The sequence below is a fragment of the Phalacrocorax aristotelis genome, chromosome 1 (genome assembly GCF_949628215.1).
Source record: "Phalacrocorax aristotelis chromosome 1, bGulAri2.1, whole genome shotgun sequence".
Lineage (NCBI taxonomy): Eukaryota > Metazoa > Chordata > Aves > Suliformes > Phalacrocoracidae > Phalacrocorax > Phalacrocorax aristotelis.
In genome coordinates, this window is record NC_134276.1 from 140,363,933 (window position 1) to 140,383,516 (window position 19,584).

At 37.1% G+C, this 19,584-nt stretch overlaps 1 protein-coding gene across 3 annotated transcripts in view; it reads right to left on the bottom strand.

The window, feature by feature from the left end:
• Positions 1 to 305: 305 nt before the first annotated feature.
• ATXN10 (ataxin 10) overlaps positions 306 to 19,584 on the bottom strand; it is a 113,154-nt gene continuing 93,875 nt past the window's right edge. For all 3 annotated transcript variants that reach the window (XM_075112488.1, XM_075112496.1, XM_075112505.1), the window contains exons 10-11: positions 17,631 to 17,694; positions 306 to 859 (exon numbers count right to left, since the gene is read on the bottom strand). In XM_075112488.1, coding sequence (XP_074968589.1) covers positions 672 to 859; positions 17,631 to 17,694 — 252 coding nt within the window. In that variant the 3' untranslated portion in view covers positions 306 to 671. The remainder of the gene's footprint in view (positions 860 to 17,630; positions 17,695 to 19,584) is intronic.

Genomic DNA, 19,584 nt, shown 5'->3' on the forward strand with positions numbered 1-19,584 from the left:
AACAGAGACATGCCCCAGTGCAAAGGAATGTAGCATCTGTTGCCACAACAGCTTCAGCTTTGTTTTTAATACACTCATCATGAAGACTGAAAGGTAACAAGGTAGAGAAGACAATTTACTAATAATTTAAGTACACAGAAGGCATGTTGTGTTTAATTCACTAAATATTTATGTACATCCAGTGTTCCGCTGATCCTTATATAAGCAGAGATATTTGAGCACTATGATTGAAAACGAGAAACTTCCATTGTTTAGCCCTGACTCAGCATAGGTATTTGAAATGGAGAACGCAGACTGCAAAGCAGTTATTTCTTTGTTGAGTTTTTAATGATAGTTATTTCCAGGTTCAGCAATGGAAATTATAACAAGTCAATACTGCACGCATGACATCTTTCTACTAATGAAACAAGAAAGTAATGAAATTTCAACCAACTGAAAAGAAGGATCTTGTTCCATAGGTTAATTTACCTAGGTATTTGGAAAACGTGTAGGTATCCTTTTGTTCACAACACTGAGGCAGAAGTATCATTTGGCAGTTTTTCTGAGAATGAACGTAACACTTCCAGCAGACTGGAAGTAAAACTGAAGAAATCTTTGCTGCCTGAGCGGGGAAAAAAATATTTCAAGAGAGAAATCCTCTTTTAATGATTTGACTGTTCTTAATTTTTTGTTCACGAGGGCTTTTTCCTGACTGATCTCAGAATTAACTTGTCATCTCGTTTCTCTATCTCTAAACCCATACTCTCAAGGGCAGAATTGTCTGCCAGCCCCTTCTCCTCCACCTGCGCAATAAGTTCTTGGTTTCTCTCATTCTGTTCAGTGAGATTTCGGATAGCATATACTGCCCACTGGTTCACAACTGTTGGACAAAGTTAAGGATAATTTCTTTATTTGAAGATGAAACAATGCTTATTTTAATTGATTACTACATTCCCCTCCCCCTGCCACCAGCCCCCCAATCCCTCAAACCCAGAAAAACAGTAGAAATCAAGGGTTAGAAAAAGAAAGACATTTACAGGCAATGACTCTGAACCTGCAAATACTTGCATATGAGGTAATTTAAGCTTAAATGAGGTATGTCCGTTAACTTCAGGCAAGTTTACTAGGTTTTATCTTGAATTAAAAAAAAAAAAACAAAAAACAAAAACCAAACCCAAAACCAAAACATAAAGGAACTGCAGGAATTAAAAAGACATATTGCTTTAAACCAAAATTACAGTTAATTGAAATGTTCCAATGATCTTCCTGGTGAGATTAAAAAAAGAAAAACGTCAGTCACTGTGTTTACAATCTGAACACTTCAACACTACACATCCAATAACTGGGAAACAAAATGAGCTGTAAGTCAGATACGAGAAAGAGCACAGCTATTACTTTCCACATTTCTTCAACTTGTGCAGTGAAAAAGAGAAACATATCTTATCCAGGTCAACAACTGAAAATAGCACAAATAATGTGGGAGACACTTAAAAATATTTAACTCCTAACGTTACCTAAACTTGGTTCTTTGTGCCTGGGTGCTTTTACAAACTTGCCAACAGAACAGACACTAACATCACCAGCAGGTAGCTCCTGCTCATGTTTAAATGGGCACAAGCTCTAACTCATTCACCTTCTAAGGTGGTCCCTTGAGGCCAGGATTGAGGCACATGTCAGGGCCACAGACAAAGGATTTAAATTCCCAGGATTATCAGTCAGGCATCTTCCAAGTGAACTACAGTGTTCATTTTATGAAGCGTCGGAGATGCTAGCCCCAATTCTGCAGCTGAAAAGCTATGTTATGATATAATCTTTCCCAAGTTACCCATATGGGAGGCAAGCCATTCTGAATCACACAAAAGTGGTTTGCCTGCAGGGCACCAATTATTTACTGCATGTAGCTTCACATCCAGTAGAAGAATATGCATAATTTACTCATCTCCCTGACGTCTTTTGGATTGGACAGTGTCTAAGCACAGAGATAAGAGAGTGTTCTTATGGGCATTTGCCAGGGTGTGACTGGAGGGGAAAACTCCTTGGTTGTGGAAGATGGGAACTTCAGCCAAAACAATACAGAAACTCAACTTTCTTACACAAGCTATCACGACAGCATTTGGAAAACCCAGTACCACTGCATGCACATTCTTACAGTAGCAGTCTTGCCACCTTCTCTGTGTACCTTGCACTTACTGTCGTGTCTACCTTCCTGCCACTTCCAACTGCCCCTTAGGCAGAGGCAGGCTTTCATGCTGGGTTGTTGGATGCACCAGGTAATGCGGATGAACAACAGCATGTAGCAGAAGGAGGTTTTTTAGCATAAGACCAGATCCTACCTTCACAAGCTTACATTTCAAGAGGAGAGAAACGACAAATGGAGAATACAGGAGACCGAGAAAAAAAAGGTATGACCATACCTAACCACAGCGCTACTTTGATGCCAAAAGAGAATGGAGAAGGGACTGAAATCAGAAGCACATGAGGAACCCTCAACAGAGAGAGAAAGGTTTAGATGAAAAGTAGCTTGGACAAACATCACAGGAAACATACATGCTAGGGAACAATCCTGCACCGTCGTGCACCAGTGAAACAGCCCCCTGCCTTTTAAGAGCAGTTTGTATTTATTTTCACATTCAAGCAGCCCAGAACTGAAAATGAAAAATGGTAAGCAAGTAACAACTATAGGGCTTTTTTTCTGCCAGAGCTCTTTAGACTTTGTTCAGAAACATGCTGCACACCACCTTAATTTGAAAAATTCTGGCGTGAGGTAATGACAGAGGAGAAAAATTAAGAAAAAAATTTGTGTATCACATCAAAGCCTTAATAGGTGAACACGACAGAGAATACCAACGTATTCTCTTCTGTCAATGCGTCACTACCATAGTTAAGTGAAAAGACAAGTGGCAAGCTACATTTAAGTTACATAAACTGAATATTTCCACTGAAGATTACATTTGAGTATACCAAACAACAATAAAATACCAAAGAAAGAAAATCATATATGAGCAGAATCTCACTCATCAGCTCCAGTGACGAGAATAAATTTCAGAATAGTAAAGCATGCAAGCTGATGAATGCAGATGAACAACGGCCAGAACCTAGGCAGGTCCTTCCAAGGTCTGATTTAGGGCATTTCACAACTGCCAGAAAGTGATGTGAAGCTCTCCCAGTGTGAGAAACATGCTACCACCCTCCCTGGCTCTGCTCCTGGGATGAGGAGCAGACTTCTCTTGTGTTCCTAAAATACAGCTCTGCATAAAGTACAGCACTTGCATAAAATACCACCTCAAAAAAAAAAGTAATTTTCAAAGAGTGACAGTTCTCAATCACAGAAGGTGCCACACAGAGGAAAAAAAGTACTCTCAAAAATTTTTTTGTGTGTTTTAGCCTTGGGAATAATCCTGTTACCATCATCTTTATGTCCTTCAACACAAAACCACTGCTAAACCCCACAGCAAATGATGTTTTCCTATTATCATATCCATTCATGCTTACATAATATCTAAGACTTCCCCATTATCTTATCAACTCTATCATCATTATGGCATTTATCATTATTGACTACTGTAGCTGAAGCTGCAAAGTGGTTTCAATAACGTTTTCACCCATTCAAAAACTCTTTTCTGCATGTAGGTTTTCCATTGTAAATTCAGTCATGAATATGCATGATTTCCCTTGTTCGCATGCTGTGCGAGGCTAAGACCTTTGGATGGCTGTGTGCAGACCTAGACAGACTTAAGTGTCAGCAGAGATTAAAGCTAGTCCCCAGCTAATATTCACATTACCCTCTTGCTCCTCTCCAAAGACAGAGACACAGAGAGAAAATTAAACATATTCTAGAGTCTCTAATCCTACCAACACTTTAAGCACTTTATTGTATGCTCAGCTTTAGAAAGAGAGCTTCTAAAGTTTCCATAGTTACTACAAATAAGAGCATGAGCCTATTTGTTGTGAAACCCCATAAAAGAACAGAAACGCAGCAAGCACAGTAGATCTGGTTGCGTAGACTCGTGTAGATTTTTCCAACAGGACACACTGCATTCTCAAATTAATATTACAGACAAGCAAAAATTACAATACCTCTATGACAGTGCAGAGCGCATACAAAAGAAAAAAAAATTCATTTTATTTTGCAGGCGCTTCGTTACTAGACTACCTATATTTAGGGAATGAAAGTAACATTTGTCCATTTGACGCATTTATATCAACTCTTGCAAGATCCTTCAGTACTGTGTGCTATGGGATTCCTATGTTATTCTGGCTTATACAAACAATAACAAAACTGAATCAACTTGCCCTGTGTTCCATATTTGCATAACATCTTCATACAGCAATTTAAAATTTATCATCTAAACTCCTCTGGGTCGTAACTTCAGTTGTCAGGAAGGGGGGCAATACAAGGAGAAAGGAAGAGAGGTGGAGAAAATGTGCTAGCAATCTGCCCTAAAGGATGAAAAATTTTACTATCTGAAATCAACATAACCCATGAAAATCTATGTCGCTAAAACTGTGGCAGTTTTGCTGCTGACTGCAAAGGGAACTTTTCACAACTCTCTTCTTTCTTTTCGTATGGATTTTGCTACTAGAGGTTGCTGGAGTCAATGCTAGCAATAGCACAGTGACTGTTTTATAAGTGTAATGGTGTATAAAAATACAACCCCATCCTGTCAGGAGTTGCTAAACAATATACTATTGAGTCGCGTTACTGGAGAGGAGGACTTCTAAGCAATTTTCCAAAGAGAGTATTCCAGCTTTTTGTTCTCATATTAGGAGGTCCAATTTGGACTAGATGTTACTGGTAAGTCCATTGCAGCCATCAGGACCTCTATGAATTGTTCTACAAAACAATTTGGATTCTACGGATGAAAGACAATAGACATAATTATTAATAAGGTTTTAATCTGATGAGGTAGATACACAGCAATGCATAAGTAATGTTGAAAATATGTTGCTTGAAAAAGGCAAGCAGTAAGTTTTAAAAGTTAAGTATTATCATTAACTAATATAGGATATTGAAGAGTGGTGACAAGGAGAATGAAATATGTACATCTGTTTTCTTAAGTCCCCTTGATATCTATTAATACTGAGGAATTTTTAAATATAACATCCTTGGTGGAGAATTTGATTTATTACGTAATGTAGATACTTTTTTTCAGTTAGACCACTTCCTGCACTACAGCTGATTTTCACTGATTAAACGATTACTTTGGAAACTCTCTTCCTTAAGAGTCATTTGCCCTAATGAAAAAAAAAAAAAGGATATTCTCTGCCCAATTCTATTACCTCATTTAAATCACATTTTTTACTATTTAAATATTAACTTTATTTTAATCAAATATAGGAAGAGATATATGACCTTATCGAGAAAGACAACCCACACGGGCTGGAACCCTTGTTAAACAGGCTTGTTTATGCAACACCTAAGGCCATCCAACTTCTCTAAGAGCTTTCTGGAACAGGTCTAAAGGGCTAAGAACCAGAAACAATGAAAATAAAATTCTTGTTAATTATATTTCTTTCTGGTCTTCAACAAGCAATCTAATTATCACTAAAACTTCTACAGACAGGAATGAAATACTAAAGCGTCTGTTAGAGGAATCACTTCCATTTACAGACCTGACTGGACCACACTGAAAAGACATAAACCATTTCCCTGCAAAGTCTTTCAGTCCTTTTAAGTACTTTTGTTTCACAGCAACTTGAAGATAATTCTTCCCGCCATTAAAAGAGGTCTCTAGGCAGCTACCACAGCTGTTAATCACAGTTCAGATCAATGTGTCGTGATTGACCACACGTAGTAGAGATAGAGAGTCAGGATTTTGGTCCCTCGCAGTCAGCCAAACTGCTTAGAAAGCTCTACAAGTTTCTTCCTGTTGGGGGTTTTAGTAGTTTTATGAAGTTCTAGAAGCTGTATAAAACTATAGCAATTCTCTTCTACTTTTTTTCACATAGCTTTTGCTTCTGTTTAAGATGCTACCAAAAAAGTAATTGCAGAAAACATAAGGAACTAAAAGGTATTATATTTATTTATTTTAAAGAAGCTAGTTAATATTTTTAGAATTGATGTTTTGCATTCTGTTTATTCCTGACATTAAATTAGCAGCAACAGAAAACTTGAAAAATTCAGCCTATAACAAATTTAAAATACTCTGCCTAGAAGTTAGAATAAAAAGGTCTAAAATATTTTGCTTTTCTGTATTTTTATTTATTCCATATCAGTTGTTATCACCTAGTATTGCAGTCACCACATCCCGGGTTTAAAGGCTAGAAACAGGCACTGTCGAATCAGCCAGCAATGTTCTTCCCTCCCCTGCTTGACCTGGCTCTTGCAGAGCAGACACAGCACAACTCGTCTAACCTAGAAGCCTCCAAGGTGAAGAGACACCATTGGATGCTGGAAGAGGCATTTATTCCTAGTCACATTTTTGGGGGATTACATTTGTAACAGTGGGGAACCTAACGCAGAGGTTCATTTCTGCAACACATAACTCTCACCTGGTCCAAGAGATCAGGAGGGTCAGACCATCCACCACAAAACTTCAATCTCTACCACTATGTGGCAGCAAAGCTTCACTGGATGTGCATGAAATATGATGCCTGCAGCCAGCCCTTTCCTACTCCCTACTGGGACAGGAAGACCAGGGTGGGCTGCTGATGCGTACTGCAAGCACTCCCCATACAAATTTGACTCCACTAAATATTTTGGTAAAGACAGAAAGCATATCCCCAAAAACCTGAACTGGGGTTTGCAGCTCAAATTCCTCTCTGTAGAGGACATTGCTTTGCCAGAGAAAGATCTCAAATTATGCCATCTCAGAATAGACAAATGGCCAAAACCACTCAGTTTAAAGTAATCAAAGTAGTTTCAATACGAAAGCAACATTCTCTGTAATTCACAGCCTACAGAAACTAGGCAACATCTGTACCAAAAAATAATTGTGCATTAAATATTTTTTCCCAGTTCCCACACCTTCACTAACCTCCCACACCGGTAGTTATCTCTTCCTCTAGCAGACAAACACCATCTTTCTGGCTACTTATACCAGTCTCTGAACATCCTACCTATCATCTGTAAAGATTAATCAATTTCTCAAAGTGTGCCTTGTGGGATAGAGGTTTCTGATATCTTCTGTGTAATCAAGCAGGCATGGTATAGCTCATGTATTCCTTTCAATGGAAGCTCACCCATTCAAGTATCTATGGCAAACAAATATACTTTAAGACCAGAACAGACTACTGTATCTCTTTTGCCCAACAGGTCTGCACAGAACACAGACAACCAAAGGTCAGTCAATCTTGAAAACAAGCCTCTGAATTCTGTTTCACGTACAAGATATTTTCATGCCTTTTTCTGACCGGGAGATTTCACTGTGTCCCTAAATAAACTGTTCCAGTGTATAAATATCTCATTCATTACAGTCTGTGATTTATTTCTGGTTTAGATTTGTTTGGAATTGTTTCCAAACACTGATTTTCATTACAGATTACAAAAAAAGTACTTAGAAGATCATAGTGAAGGTACTTGGTAAGCAACTTTTCCATGAACGAACGCGAGAAACTGAGGGAGATATTCCAAGCTTTGCATAATTCTTGTACCTCTTCCCTCCATTTGTATCTTTCAGCATCCCTTTTGAAGCACAGGCACCAGAGCTGTGTAACAAATTCTGCCAAAGTTTGCTATATGGCAGATTACAGATGCAACGCAGTTATTGGCTCCTCCTGGCTATTAATAATTCAGAAAAAATAAAAAACAACATTCAGCTGCCCTATCACACCTAGCTATGCTCCTGCAATGAGTCCAAGCTCTTTCTCCAGGTTATTCATAAACACATTTTCAGCACTGTCCAATTCCAACAGCTAGACCCAAACCATGAGGCTCATCCTTAGTTCCAAGGCTTGACTGTTTTTAACTACATACTTCAGTGATGTCCAGCTAAATGGTACCCTATGTTCATTTACGTGCTGTTTACTACTTCAGCAATTTGGATCACCAAGATATTTCTTACCTAGAGCAATGTGGGGATTTTTCTCCCCAGATCGCAAGTATTTCTAGATTAATAGATTACACAAGACAGCACTGAACAGTATTATATACTCATATTCCTATTAGTCTTTAATGCCAGCCAGCTAACCAATATTTAATCTGTATTCTATGTACCTCCTTTCATGCTGTGTGGGACTTAAAAGCACAGTGCCAACACACCTTAATATACTATGAAATTAAACACAAAATATCGGTCAAGTACTCCAGAGTTACAAAAGCCATAGTACATGTTTAGCTATGTCAGGCTATTTTTATTATAAAGTCTCTTATGCCAAAACTTACAGAACTTAAAAAAAAATTAAGCCATAACCTCTAGTTTGTTTTACTTTTTCCTATACTCAGACTTGTAATACTAGCCTAAAACCATGAATATGACACATTCATTTTTGCTGCTTAGACTGCCAACTTTTTTTAAAATTATTACTTACATTTTTAATAGAAACCCATAATTTATGAGTAACTATAAATCATCTGGTTTTAAAACAGAAAGAATCACACTCTTGATCAATCTCAAGCTAATGCTCCACAGTTACAATATTCTGTTCTTACAGTCCCTTCTATTACACTAATCCCATTTTAAGAATTCATGACAACTAAATCTGTTAGTTATCTATAAGAGGTACTGGAGAGTTAGCAGATTGTTACATTAAAAAGAAAAAGCTTCAGTTGTTGTTACCTAACTGTTAAAAATGCCTTAGCTTATCATCTTTTCCAGGTACGGGAAAAGAAAATAAAATTCCATTAAGTTGAAACTCCTGTATCAAATTACTATGAAAACCTACCGCAAACATAGAGACGTGAAGCACTAAAGCATAGGGGGATGGTAATTGTGTTCATAAACTGATTAAGTATTAGGCAGACAGTAGTAATTTTAAATATCCTTGGACACATAAAGACCAAAGATCCACCTACACACAGAAATATATTGATATGCATTTATATGCATACATATAGAAATAAACAGCTTTTCTGAAATGCTTTAAAATGGAAATTATAGAAGTCATAAAACTTTCAAAAATTTGGCACTAGACTCAAAAAAACCTAGTTAATACCTGAGATGTGGTCAAGCTAATTATAATTTATCACTCTAAGGTATATGACAAGATGAGCTGACTCACGATTTGCATAGAAGCTCTTTTTCTACTTATAACCTCTGGAGATTAATCTATTTGTATAGATTAAACAAGGACCTGTATGCCATCTTATCTATCAGCATTGTACTTGAGTGTTCTATTGATTGAGGGTCTCTGAATAACTTATGTAGCGTAACTCCCCACCCATGCTGCTTTTGGCAATTTCAAATGTCACTTTATGACAAAAAAATCAAGACAATGAAGGTAAATGAAACTCCACTTCCAGTCTCATAGACACCAGATGACGACCAGTATGCATCCAAAAATAACAGCAGTTAAATAAATGGGTTTTCTGAAAGATGCAACTAAATTATAACCAACTAACATCTTCCTTCCATGTTTTGCAAAATAGCCATTAGCCACAACTATATCTGCTACAATTTCAGGGAACAGCTGCACCTCCTTGAAGAAATCTCAGAACACCAAGAGACAAGAATAAATCAACAAGGTCAGTGGAATGGACTACAAACATATCTTTAGTGAGAAAGGAAAGGTTATATTTGGAAACCATTTTGGAAGTAGAAAGAACAAAGTCTAAAAGATCTGGGGAATTGATGGCAAATGACTTAAGGATCAGGAAGGAGCTACACAGGACAATGCATTCACCAGCTGAGTTACAGGGTGTTTTAATAATAGTGACCGAAAATGGGATAACAGAAAAATGTCAGAATAAAGATATTATGCAAAGCATTGGCCATAAGACATCTGAATATTCTTTGGAGGCATACAAGAAACAATGTCAAGAAGACAGACTGAGATACGATAAGGTGGTTGTAGAAGGTATTCCTTTCTCAACAATATTTTTGAACCACTCCCAGCTTTATTTAAAAAAACAAAACAAAATAAAAACCACCACAACAAAAACCTTCGGGTCTCAGATTTCTAGTGCTCCTTCTCAGCCCAGAGGGGAATTTTTCAAAAGAAAGTCTACAGAAAAATCAAGCAAGCTGTTTGAGCTATAAACAGTGAAATATTATTTTTTCTCTGGTTTTTTTTTTTTTTTTTTGTGCTCCTGCTAAGTAAAGATCTGCTTTCTTTCAAGAATTCAAGCCTGTCATGGATTTAAATCCACCAAGAGGATTAGAGCAGAGGACAAATATGACAATATTTGGTTTAGAAGTAGATTTATTAACTTTCATTCCTCACTTTTTACATGCATGAGTTGGTTCCTACAGAGATTACTCTTCTCAACGGATTAGAAATATTGTAATAGAACATTTGAAGGAGCCTTCTTGCACTCTGTATACCTCTGTTAAACTTTCTCCAGCTCTAAGAGGGACCCTGTACATCACACAGGTTTCTTAATGATGGTAGTTGTCACTTACTGGAGCTGGGTGGAAGTGAGATACTGAAGAATAGACTTCATATTCACATCTCTGCAAATGTGCTTTAGTAATTTATACGCTCTTGAGAAAATTAATACTCCCCCATGAACTCTGAATTTCAGTATTTTAATCATCCTGCAGCTGTACTAAATAAATTGCATCCTGAAATTATGAAAGCAGCAACCTGAAATATACCATCAGGAATTATAACTTTGTTAAAAGTCCAAAGACAAAATTTAATCTGTGGTCATTTCTGGAAATAAAAAAGGATAGTGCTTTCATTTCCCAGAGTGTCTTTTCCTATACTGCACACTGCTTTCCTCCTGTGGTCTTAGTCTTTTCATATTATGGAGAACTTTGCATTTGACAAGGGAAAAATCTGTTCTTACTGATATATACTGATATTCTTACTGATATAGCTACATGTAGAACATCTCACAAGAAAACTTCACATTTTTGTTTTCATTCTAAAGTAAACATTTTCTTAAAACAAACATTTCAGAAGTTAAATCTACCAAACATGCTTAACCCTGACGTGCTAGGTTTTTTTATTTGTTGTTCACCTTTAGGTGAGTTCTGTTCCAAAGAGTTTGCAACCCATTGTTGAATAGGTTAAGACATGGAAGTTGTATTATCCCAACTCTTCGGATGTGAAGCCAATGTCAAGAGTGATTTAAAATAGGATTAGGTTACACAAATGCTTCCTGTACCCTTTTCAAAAGGGTCTGCACACCTAGTTCCTCCCCCTTCAGAGCTTTACAATAATCCCACTTCGGAGACTTAACTCAGTATCGTATAGAAAAATCCTACTTAGAATGAAAATCAGACCTCTTTAAGTCCATTAATGCTTCTGTAAGAACAAGACCGGTTACTTCCAATGCTTCTTTCAAGAGTGTAAAGATCTGATGCATGGTGACAGAAATAGGCATTGGTGGGCAGATGACCTTCCCAAATAAAACCAAAAGCAGTGTTTCAGAATAGCTGTGTTTTTCTCCTTTCACCATGAGAAGTAACAAGAAGTTTGAAGCCTCTTGGGAATAATTTAGGAAACTGCAGCTAAAAAAAAATCCCTTATCATACAACACTGAGGGATTCCCTTGTGAGCCACATAGACCCCTAGGCTCCATTAGTATCTAACAAAACATAGCTAATAAAGAATTCACAGCAACTTGCAGGAACAGGATACAACTTGGTCTGCTGAATAAGGTGAAAGAAACAAGCCCCTCTCAGAGATTGTCCTTGCTCAGTGAATAACCACACTTGCACCTGTTCCAGTTTCTAGCCTGACCAGTTCATCTGAATATAATTGTAAGATAGAGTAGGAGCAAAGGTTTGCACATATGCCACGAACTAGAAATCCTCCTCTCTCTCCAGGGTTTTAGAAAAGAATTCTCAGCATGAAGGAGTTGAATTGGACTGAACTGGAGATGGCAATACAATAATTTATTTTTGCTTGACCATTTTCCTCATTCTAGTTCCATGTATGGTAGACGGCTGCCAATCAGTTGATATTTTGTGTTGTCTTTGGCATTAGGAACATAAAGGTTCAGGCCAACAAATTTCTGTTCTTTACCTGTACTGACAAGTCCCATTTTTCCACTGCCATCCTGAGCCACTGTGGGTCAACAGTCTTACTATCTACCTTTTTCTTGAAGTCATAGTGACAATCAGTACTGGTTTACAGAACATAAGATTACAATAGTCTTCTGTGTCCAAGGATAAGGGCTACAGCAGCAACAACCTGTAACAATGCAGAACCTCAGCCATTTACCAAAGAATACACTTCGTTTCAGCCCAGGTAGACTTCGCACTTACTTGTACAGCAAGGCAAGTGTCAATGGGATGAGGAAAAGTGTAATTTCTTCGAAGTGGGCAGAACTTGACTGGGCATGAGGAGGTCATTACTGTTCTCCTCAGTAGTCTAGGTCCTTTGCACTGACCATATCCACTGAAATAACATAATTTTATGTATGCTTATGAAAATACAGAACCAAATAGGTTACCTCAAACTACTAAATGCATTGGCAGTACCTAAAGTGAGCTTTCCAAAGAAAGGCAAACATTCCTGATGTAACATTATGCTGTATTTTCTTGCCAACATATATGAGATAGCCACATTTACCTGATAATGCTCAACTGTATGATGGTTTACTCTAAAAAGTCAACTCTCACTCCTATTTTCCCTTTCTACTGGCTTCTATTCAGCTGTGAGGCTTTTTTACAGTATGTGGCCTGTTTTAGATTGCACTCTGTAACTTAGAAATAAAATGCCTGTCAGCTCCCCCAAAAGTCTTTGCCTGTATCTCGCAAAAACAAACTGCCATTGTTGTGGACATAAGAAACTTGATTTCTTCTAGCTTTAGCCAGAAGTTTCATGAACCACAATTATACTTGCTGCTGCCATGAAGTCAGAAGTATTTTCAATCTACCTCTCAGATGACTTTCAGACTGAATATAATAGAAGCAGCTTAGGAAAGGAGTATCTGAAAATTAACTTGTATTTTGCACATTTTCATCCATTATCCAAACTAAGGGGCCTATGTATGAATATCCACAGCAACCACAGGTTTTCCTTTCACAAATGATGAAAATTCTTACTCCTAGAACAAAGCCAGCTGGGTATTTACTCAGATATATATATAAAAACATATATGTGTGTGTGTACCTAGACACACACACAAGACAGCAAGGTGCTTCAAGTATGACTGCACTTTCAGCTAACTGAGAAACACGTCTCATTAGGCATTAATAAAATATGGACACTTACATATGGCCATTCCAATTAAACTCAGTCATTCACAAAATCAGTTTATCAAGAGGCCTACTATAAGAATTTCAAAAGGGTAAGATTGGCAAACATCCTGAAAACACATGAATATTCCATCTTCAAAACTGCATTTTACTTCTGATTTTCAAGTTTTACCATTTAACTAACAGCTATTACATTGTAGTACTTTGGATAATATGTTTTTTTCCAAAACAGCAATAAATATTTTTAAGGACAGCAGTTAAATATTTTTTAAGAAGAGAGAGAAGGCACATCTTTGTGTTACTCACAAACCTAAATGTTAAGAAAGAGCGAAAAAACAGACAACTTAGTAAATAATAGAAGTTAATAAAAGTCAATAATAAAGAGGTTGGTTTATTTAAAGTCTTTCATAAGCACCTTTTTGTATGATTAGGGTCAATAGTCTTTTGATCAGAATCGGCTGGCCTCCTGTAAGTTAGCCTTAAGCAAGTGGAATCTGTAACAAGTCAGAAACTAAGCTGGAAGCAGCAATAGGAGCTTAGGATGAGGTAGAAGTCAGGAATAAAAAGGACTCGTCTGATGCGAGAGCCTGTCAGAGATGAGGAAGATGGTGGTTCAGAGGTAAAATAACAGATATTTTCACTTAGAATACCTTTTCAACCCAGATAACCTGAAAAGCAGGATCTGGAGTAAATTTTTTACTGGTATTACCCAGATAGGCATCTCCAACCCTCTCTGCTATTGTGCAGCAGGTTTAATTTTTTGTTTTTAAAGACAGGTTACATAAATAAAACACAACAATCCCAACTTTTCAGAAGCAGAACAAGAAACTGAATTTTCAAACCCAAAAATTTATCTTGTAAAAAAACCCTCTCCTTAATCTAAAGGCAAACAAGTCCACTTGCATTTTGAAACAACCTTTTTTCTTTTGAATACAGAAGGACAGTTATGATTAGGATTCAGACATTTCAAGATGAAAGATTTAAAGTGTACAGAAAAAGTTAAAGGGACATTCAACCCTCTCTGAAGTTCAACTCTTCAGACCCCAAGGTCTATATTGAACTGCAGTCTCACTCTGTGTAACTTTTCCCTGTGCTAAAAGCCTGACAGGTAACAGTTGACAATCTGGCACCTTTCAGTATTTCTCCACTGAATTTACTCGGAACCATGGAAAGTTACAGTAGCTGAAAATTTAAAATACCAATTCAAATAATCTTTGCAAGAGGTACAGAAAATATATTCTCAACTGCCTATAATAATCTCCATGCCTGTTACTAACGAGGTGGTTTTTTGTTGCTTTTACTCATGAAGTGTCCTGAGGGAAAAAGCATTATTAGTATAAATTTAAAAGATACAAGTCTGCTCAAGATGTAGTTAGACAAGATAACAGTTCTCTCAAACTGGGCACTGAAAGATTAATTCAAACCTAAAAAACTAAAGCAATGAAAACATGTCAGTTGAACTTCAACTAGCAACCTCAAAAGCAATGAACCTCCTGATATTTCTACGTATATTACAGAACTGTTCAGGATCTCAGAGGACGCAATTTTAAGGTAATGACAGGTTTACAAAGGAATTTATTTTAGGATAAGAGCAGACCCATTTCCTCTTTCAGTATGCTTCCATACGCAACAAATAAAAAGATTTATCAAAGGATTTCTCCTCTCAAAGGTAATAAACTCTTTTAACATCTAACATGGCAGTCCAGCTTCTCCTGATGAATTGCATACTTTAGAGAAATAATTTTTTTTTTCCATCCACAAAAGTTACATTTTTCTTTGGAAAATTGTCTGTGTAATTTGGAGGCAGAACTTAGTTACTTAAACGTAGAAAATCAGTATATCGACTCTGTTTTCAGTACAGAACATAATGACACCTTAACTGTAGAGCTTGGGCATCTCTGAAACAGATAAAGCTCAAACAGAAATGTACATCTACAAAGACTTTACTAAGAAATCTAAGAAGTTCTTACATAAAAGGAATCTGGATGAAACTTTTTCCAGTTAGCCTTATCCAAGGAGAAATCTGAGCAACAGCCTGAAACCACAAACACAGGCATTAGAAACAAGAATGTAAAGAGAAGGTTCTGGACATGACTCCACAGAGGAACCCTGGCTGAAGAGCTACACCAAGCACTCCCTCACAGCTTTCTACATCACTGTGGCAAGCTGAAGCACCACTGAGTGATCATATTTGAATTTCTGCAACTCTCTCAACACCCAGCTCAAAAGCTGCCTTAATACTTCCTTTTATTTAATCTTCCTTGAAAAGAAAAGAAATAAATCTGCTCTGGATCACAAAGTTACAGTGCAGGTAATTTTAGGATGTTTCATTTTTAAGCAAGTAGGCTTTCAAATCTTAGTAACAGCTTTGTTCCGGTTTACAAGCATCACAAAATGGATTTCTGCCCGACAGGACTGCGGGCACAGAGGGAGGAGAGAAACAGTTGAGTCTCTTCAGAGGAACATTATGCAATGGAGTCAGGCACCTACATGCTAGTAAGGACTTGGTTTGTGGTGTCTAGAAGCAGCAGAATGTGCTGCAAAGCAGATGAAAGTAGAGACAGATACAAACTGCAAACTCCTATTCTCCCTGCACAAGACGTGCTGAGAACACAGCGGACGAGGAACGTTAGAGGCAGGAGAGGTGCAGCGAGCATTAACTTCTTGTAGCACAAGAACACCTGCAATAGCTCTATGTCAAAACAATAAACAGTGTAGTAGCCAGAAGCTGTGCTCCAAAAGCTGACGCAGCAAACCTCGTCACAGCAGGCTGGTCCCCTGTCTGCCCAAGAGCTACTAGCTTTTCCTTATACCTGAATCCTGTACACTATGGATCAGTGGTGAAAGCTCATATTAAGAGGTGTCTAGTAAGTCTTTAAAACCAAGTAAGCAAAGTTTTGTCTTCTGGTAAGAAGTTTATAGTTCAAACGCAAATGTGACACTGTATCAAAAGGTGTAAGAAGTTACACATTGCCCAAAATGCACTGAAGGCTCCCATGGTATTTTATTTTCCTTTCATTCAAGATCATAAATTACAACTCTACCCTTTGAAGGCCTCAAACTTTATCCTTTTACTAACAGCTAGAATGACGGATTAATCCTAGAAAGAAATTCTAAAAGCTGTTGCACAGCTGGGCTTTCGAGCAAAGGAAGAATAACTCAGGATCAAAACTCCTTGCTAGGTTTTCTCAGGGCCGCGGTTCTGCTTAGGGAAAGCTAACTTTCCCTGCCCTTCCCACCGCATCCAGCAGTGCCCCTTACCAGGGCCAGACCACAGAAATACAACTACGATACTCAGTGCGCTGTCAAGAGACACACTGTCAGGTCTCCAATTATATGAACAGTGGTGAATGTATAAACCTTGCATATAAAGCAACAAAGTGAATAGCTCACAGGATACTTGCTCATCCCCCACAGCTTGTCAATATTTTCCTATCACCAGTCCCTAAATTATTTCATCCTTTTAAGATATATTCGTATGTAGATGATGTTCTACAGCACACAATTATGGGAATATGTAACATTTTCACAACTTCTTGTTTCTATGATACTTGTTAAAAAGTGAGATTTTTCTGAAAAATTAATTTTAAAAACCCATTTCATGTGTTCAGTATAAGAAAGCTGACGTTACCCCTGTCAGGAAAGGCATTTGATTTCCAGATGTACTTACAAACTTACAAGGACCTAATGATTAGATGACAGAAAATAATAGCTCACCCACTGAACACACCAGCAGGATTACCATGCAGTTCATGAAGAGATAGATACGTCTGCTTAACAACTGTTTGTCTTCAATGTTAAAGTTATTTCCCTCTAACAGCAATCTATCTTGGAAAGTCTCTGCTCTTAAACCCCAGGAAAAAAAATCCCAAATATGAAGCACAACGCCATTTATATTAAAATCTTCCCAACATTTCAGTAAACTGCATCATTAATTCTCTCAATTACACACATTTTCATTACAGCTTGCTAGCCTTGCCTCTGTGCTTTGAATAAGTTCTCCAGTCAGATTTAGCGTATAGAATTGATGGGGTACTTATTTAATTCTGCTGAACAGATATCAGCTGAAGCAAAAGCTCCAAGATATGATACAATGACCAAACATAGTCTTAATTCAGATTTCTATCACAGTTTTCTCTCTGAATTGACATTTGTAAACCAGTAATATTTATTATTTTAGGAAACAGAATATAATCACAGTTCAACTTAGAATCCAGTTCACAAAAGCATATTTATGAGTTTGGTCACTTCTGAACCAAGCATTAAATACAACCTAGAAACTCATGAGACCAGTTAAGACCTAAGTACCAAGTGAAAGCAATGTTGGAATAAAGATATTAAACCCCCACACCTTTTCTTATGAGTCATATTCAATAATTAGAATTCTTTTGTAAAGGATACAAGGGTTGTTGTCATCAATGCTGCAGTTGTCCAGGATCAAGGGGATGCCATCTAACTCATAAACCTAAATAACAAAATAATAATAATAAAAAAGAAATCTTAATTTAACAGATGTCTCAACAATACTAATGATGTTTCATGCAAGAAATATGTAAAAACATAACAGGGATGTTTGTTTCATCAAAATTTTAAACATGTTAACATGAATTGCAGAGTAAATCTGGTATTATCAGCAGTAAGTATCACAAAATAGTAACACAAGCAGACATTAATTTCACATTCTTCCTTCATTTAGCACGTGTTTGAGGTATTTTCTATGTTGTGCTTCTCACACTGAGCCAGAAAAGCTATGCTTATTGACACCTCATGCTTGCTTCCAGAAGGAAGAACCACAAAAAACTACTGAGAGAAAAAAAAAACAGTTGAAAAATACATATACACATGCACACAGGCTAGCATGGGGCCACGTCTTCTGTATCTTCCGTATCCATGCAACCTTCAAAAGCAATGTGTTACCTGTATGTACCTAAGCACAAATTCTTTATATCAGGTAAGAACCACTGACTATTTTCCTTTGATAAGGTGTTCATTATGTTATTAGAAAACCACCAAAGATAACATTGGTCATTTTCTATACATACACACATGCGTGAACTCACAAATTAAATACATTTGCGTGTATGGATGAGATATTAATGTATAATCCTAGTAGACTCATACTCATACATACCCACCCACACCACCAAGAACTCAGAACAAGCTGATGTTAACACTAAGTATGTAGCATAATTATCTTAAGTATATTCCATAAGCAATTTATCTGGACTAAGGTACACAGTAACACCATACATCATCATGCATACTTACAGCTTTAGAAAGCGTTACTCATTTAAAGGAAAATCTGTTCTAGATCATCTGCAAAATTTCAGCCTTAGAAACACCCTCTTAAGACATATAAGCATTATTTTTTTAATTACAAAAGTAGTTTTAAAAAGACTTTAGAGCATGAGGATTATATATTTATATTCTTATACCCGCATATTATTTATATTCTTTAAGCCATCCAGACATGGTCCTGGGTAACCTGACCTGCATTTAAGCAGGCGGGTTGCACAAGAGGTTCCTCCAAAAGTCCCTTCCAACCTCAATCATTCTGTGATTGCCAAACCATACTTGTCCAAATCTTAAATTCTTTAATTCCTTAAAAGTTAATTTCAAACCAAGAACTGGAGGGCAAAGGAATTCAGACAGAATGTCAATTTAGGTTGTGGCTTGATGATGGGATTCTCTTCTGTCTTTTTTTTTGTCCAAAATAAGATGCGTTTTTATGCACCATGTAAAACAATAAATCACAAAGTTTGCACTGCCTGGTGGATCAGCTTTCTGAAATGCTTGTCCTATGGTAAGAGAGGAAAGTTGGGTAGGAGGAGATTTAGATATGAAATCTATAACAGACTATCAATCAGTCAGACTAAATTCAGAGACAAATCTGAGCACATCCCCTCTTACAAAATTCCTTTTCCAGATAATCTTGTTGCAAAGTGTTCAGCTATAACATGAGAAAGTAACAGTGACAACAGATATACAAACAGGCAAGGCTTATGTGCAAGAAAAGCAAAGAGCATTGCTAGCTCTTGAGACCTAACTGGCACACCTGTGCTACCATGCATAACTATACCTACATGAAATACAGTTAATAACGCAAGTTGTAAAATATCCCTTCTTTCCACAAAATTTTTGTGTGTTTTCCAAAGGTCATGCATCACGTATGATGTCATACTTCAAAGCTTGAACAGTGACCTTTCTGTAATACAGTACTTGCACATGCTTAGGAAATGTTAGTTCTTTGATTTTTATGCTGTAGCCAAACTCTAATATGCCTACAATGTTACCTTTTGTTTTCCATCAGTGAAATGCTGAACAGTCCAAATTAATCTAGATTACGTGCTGTCAA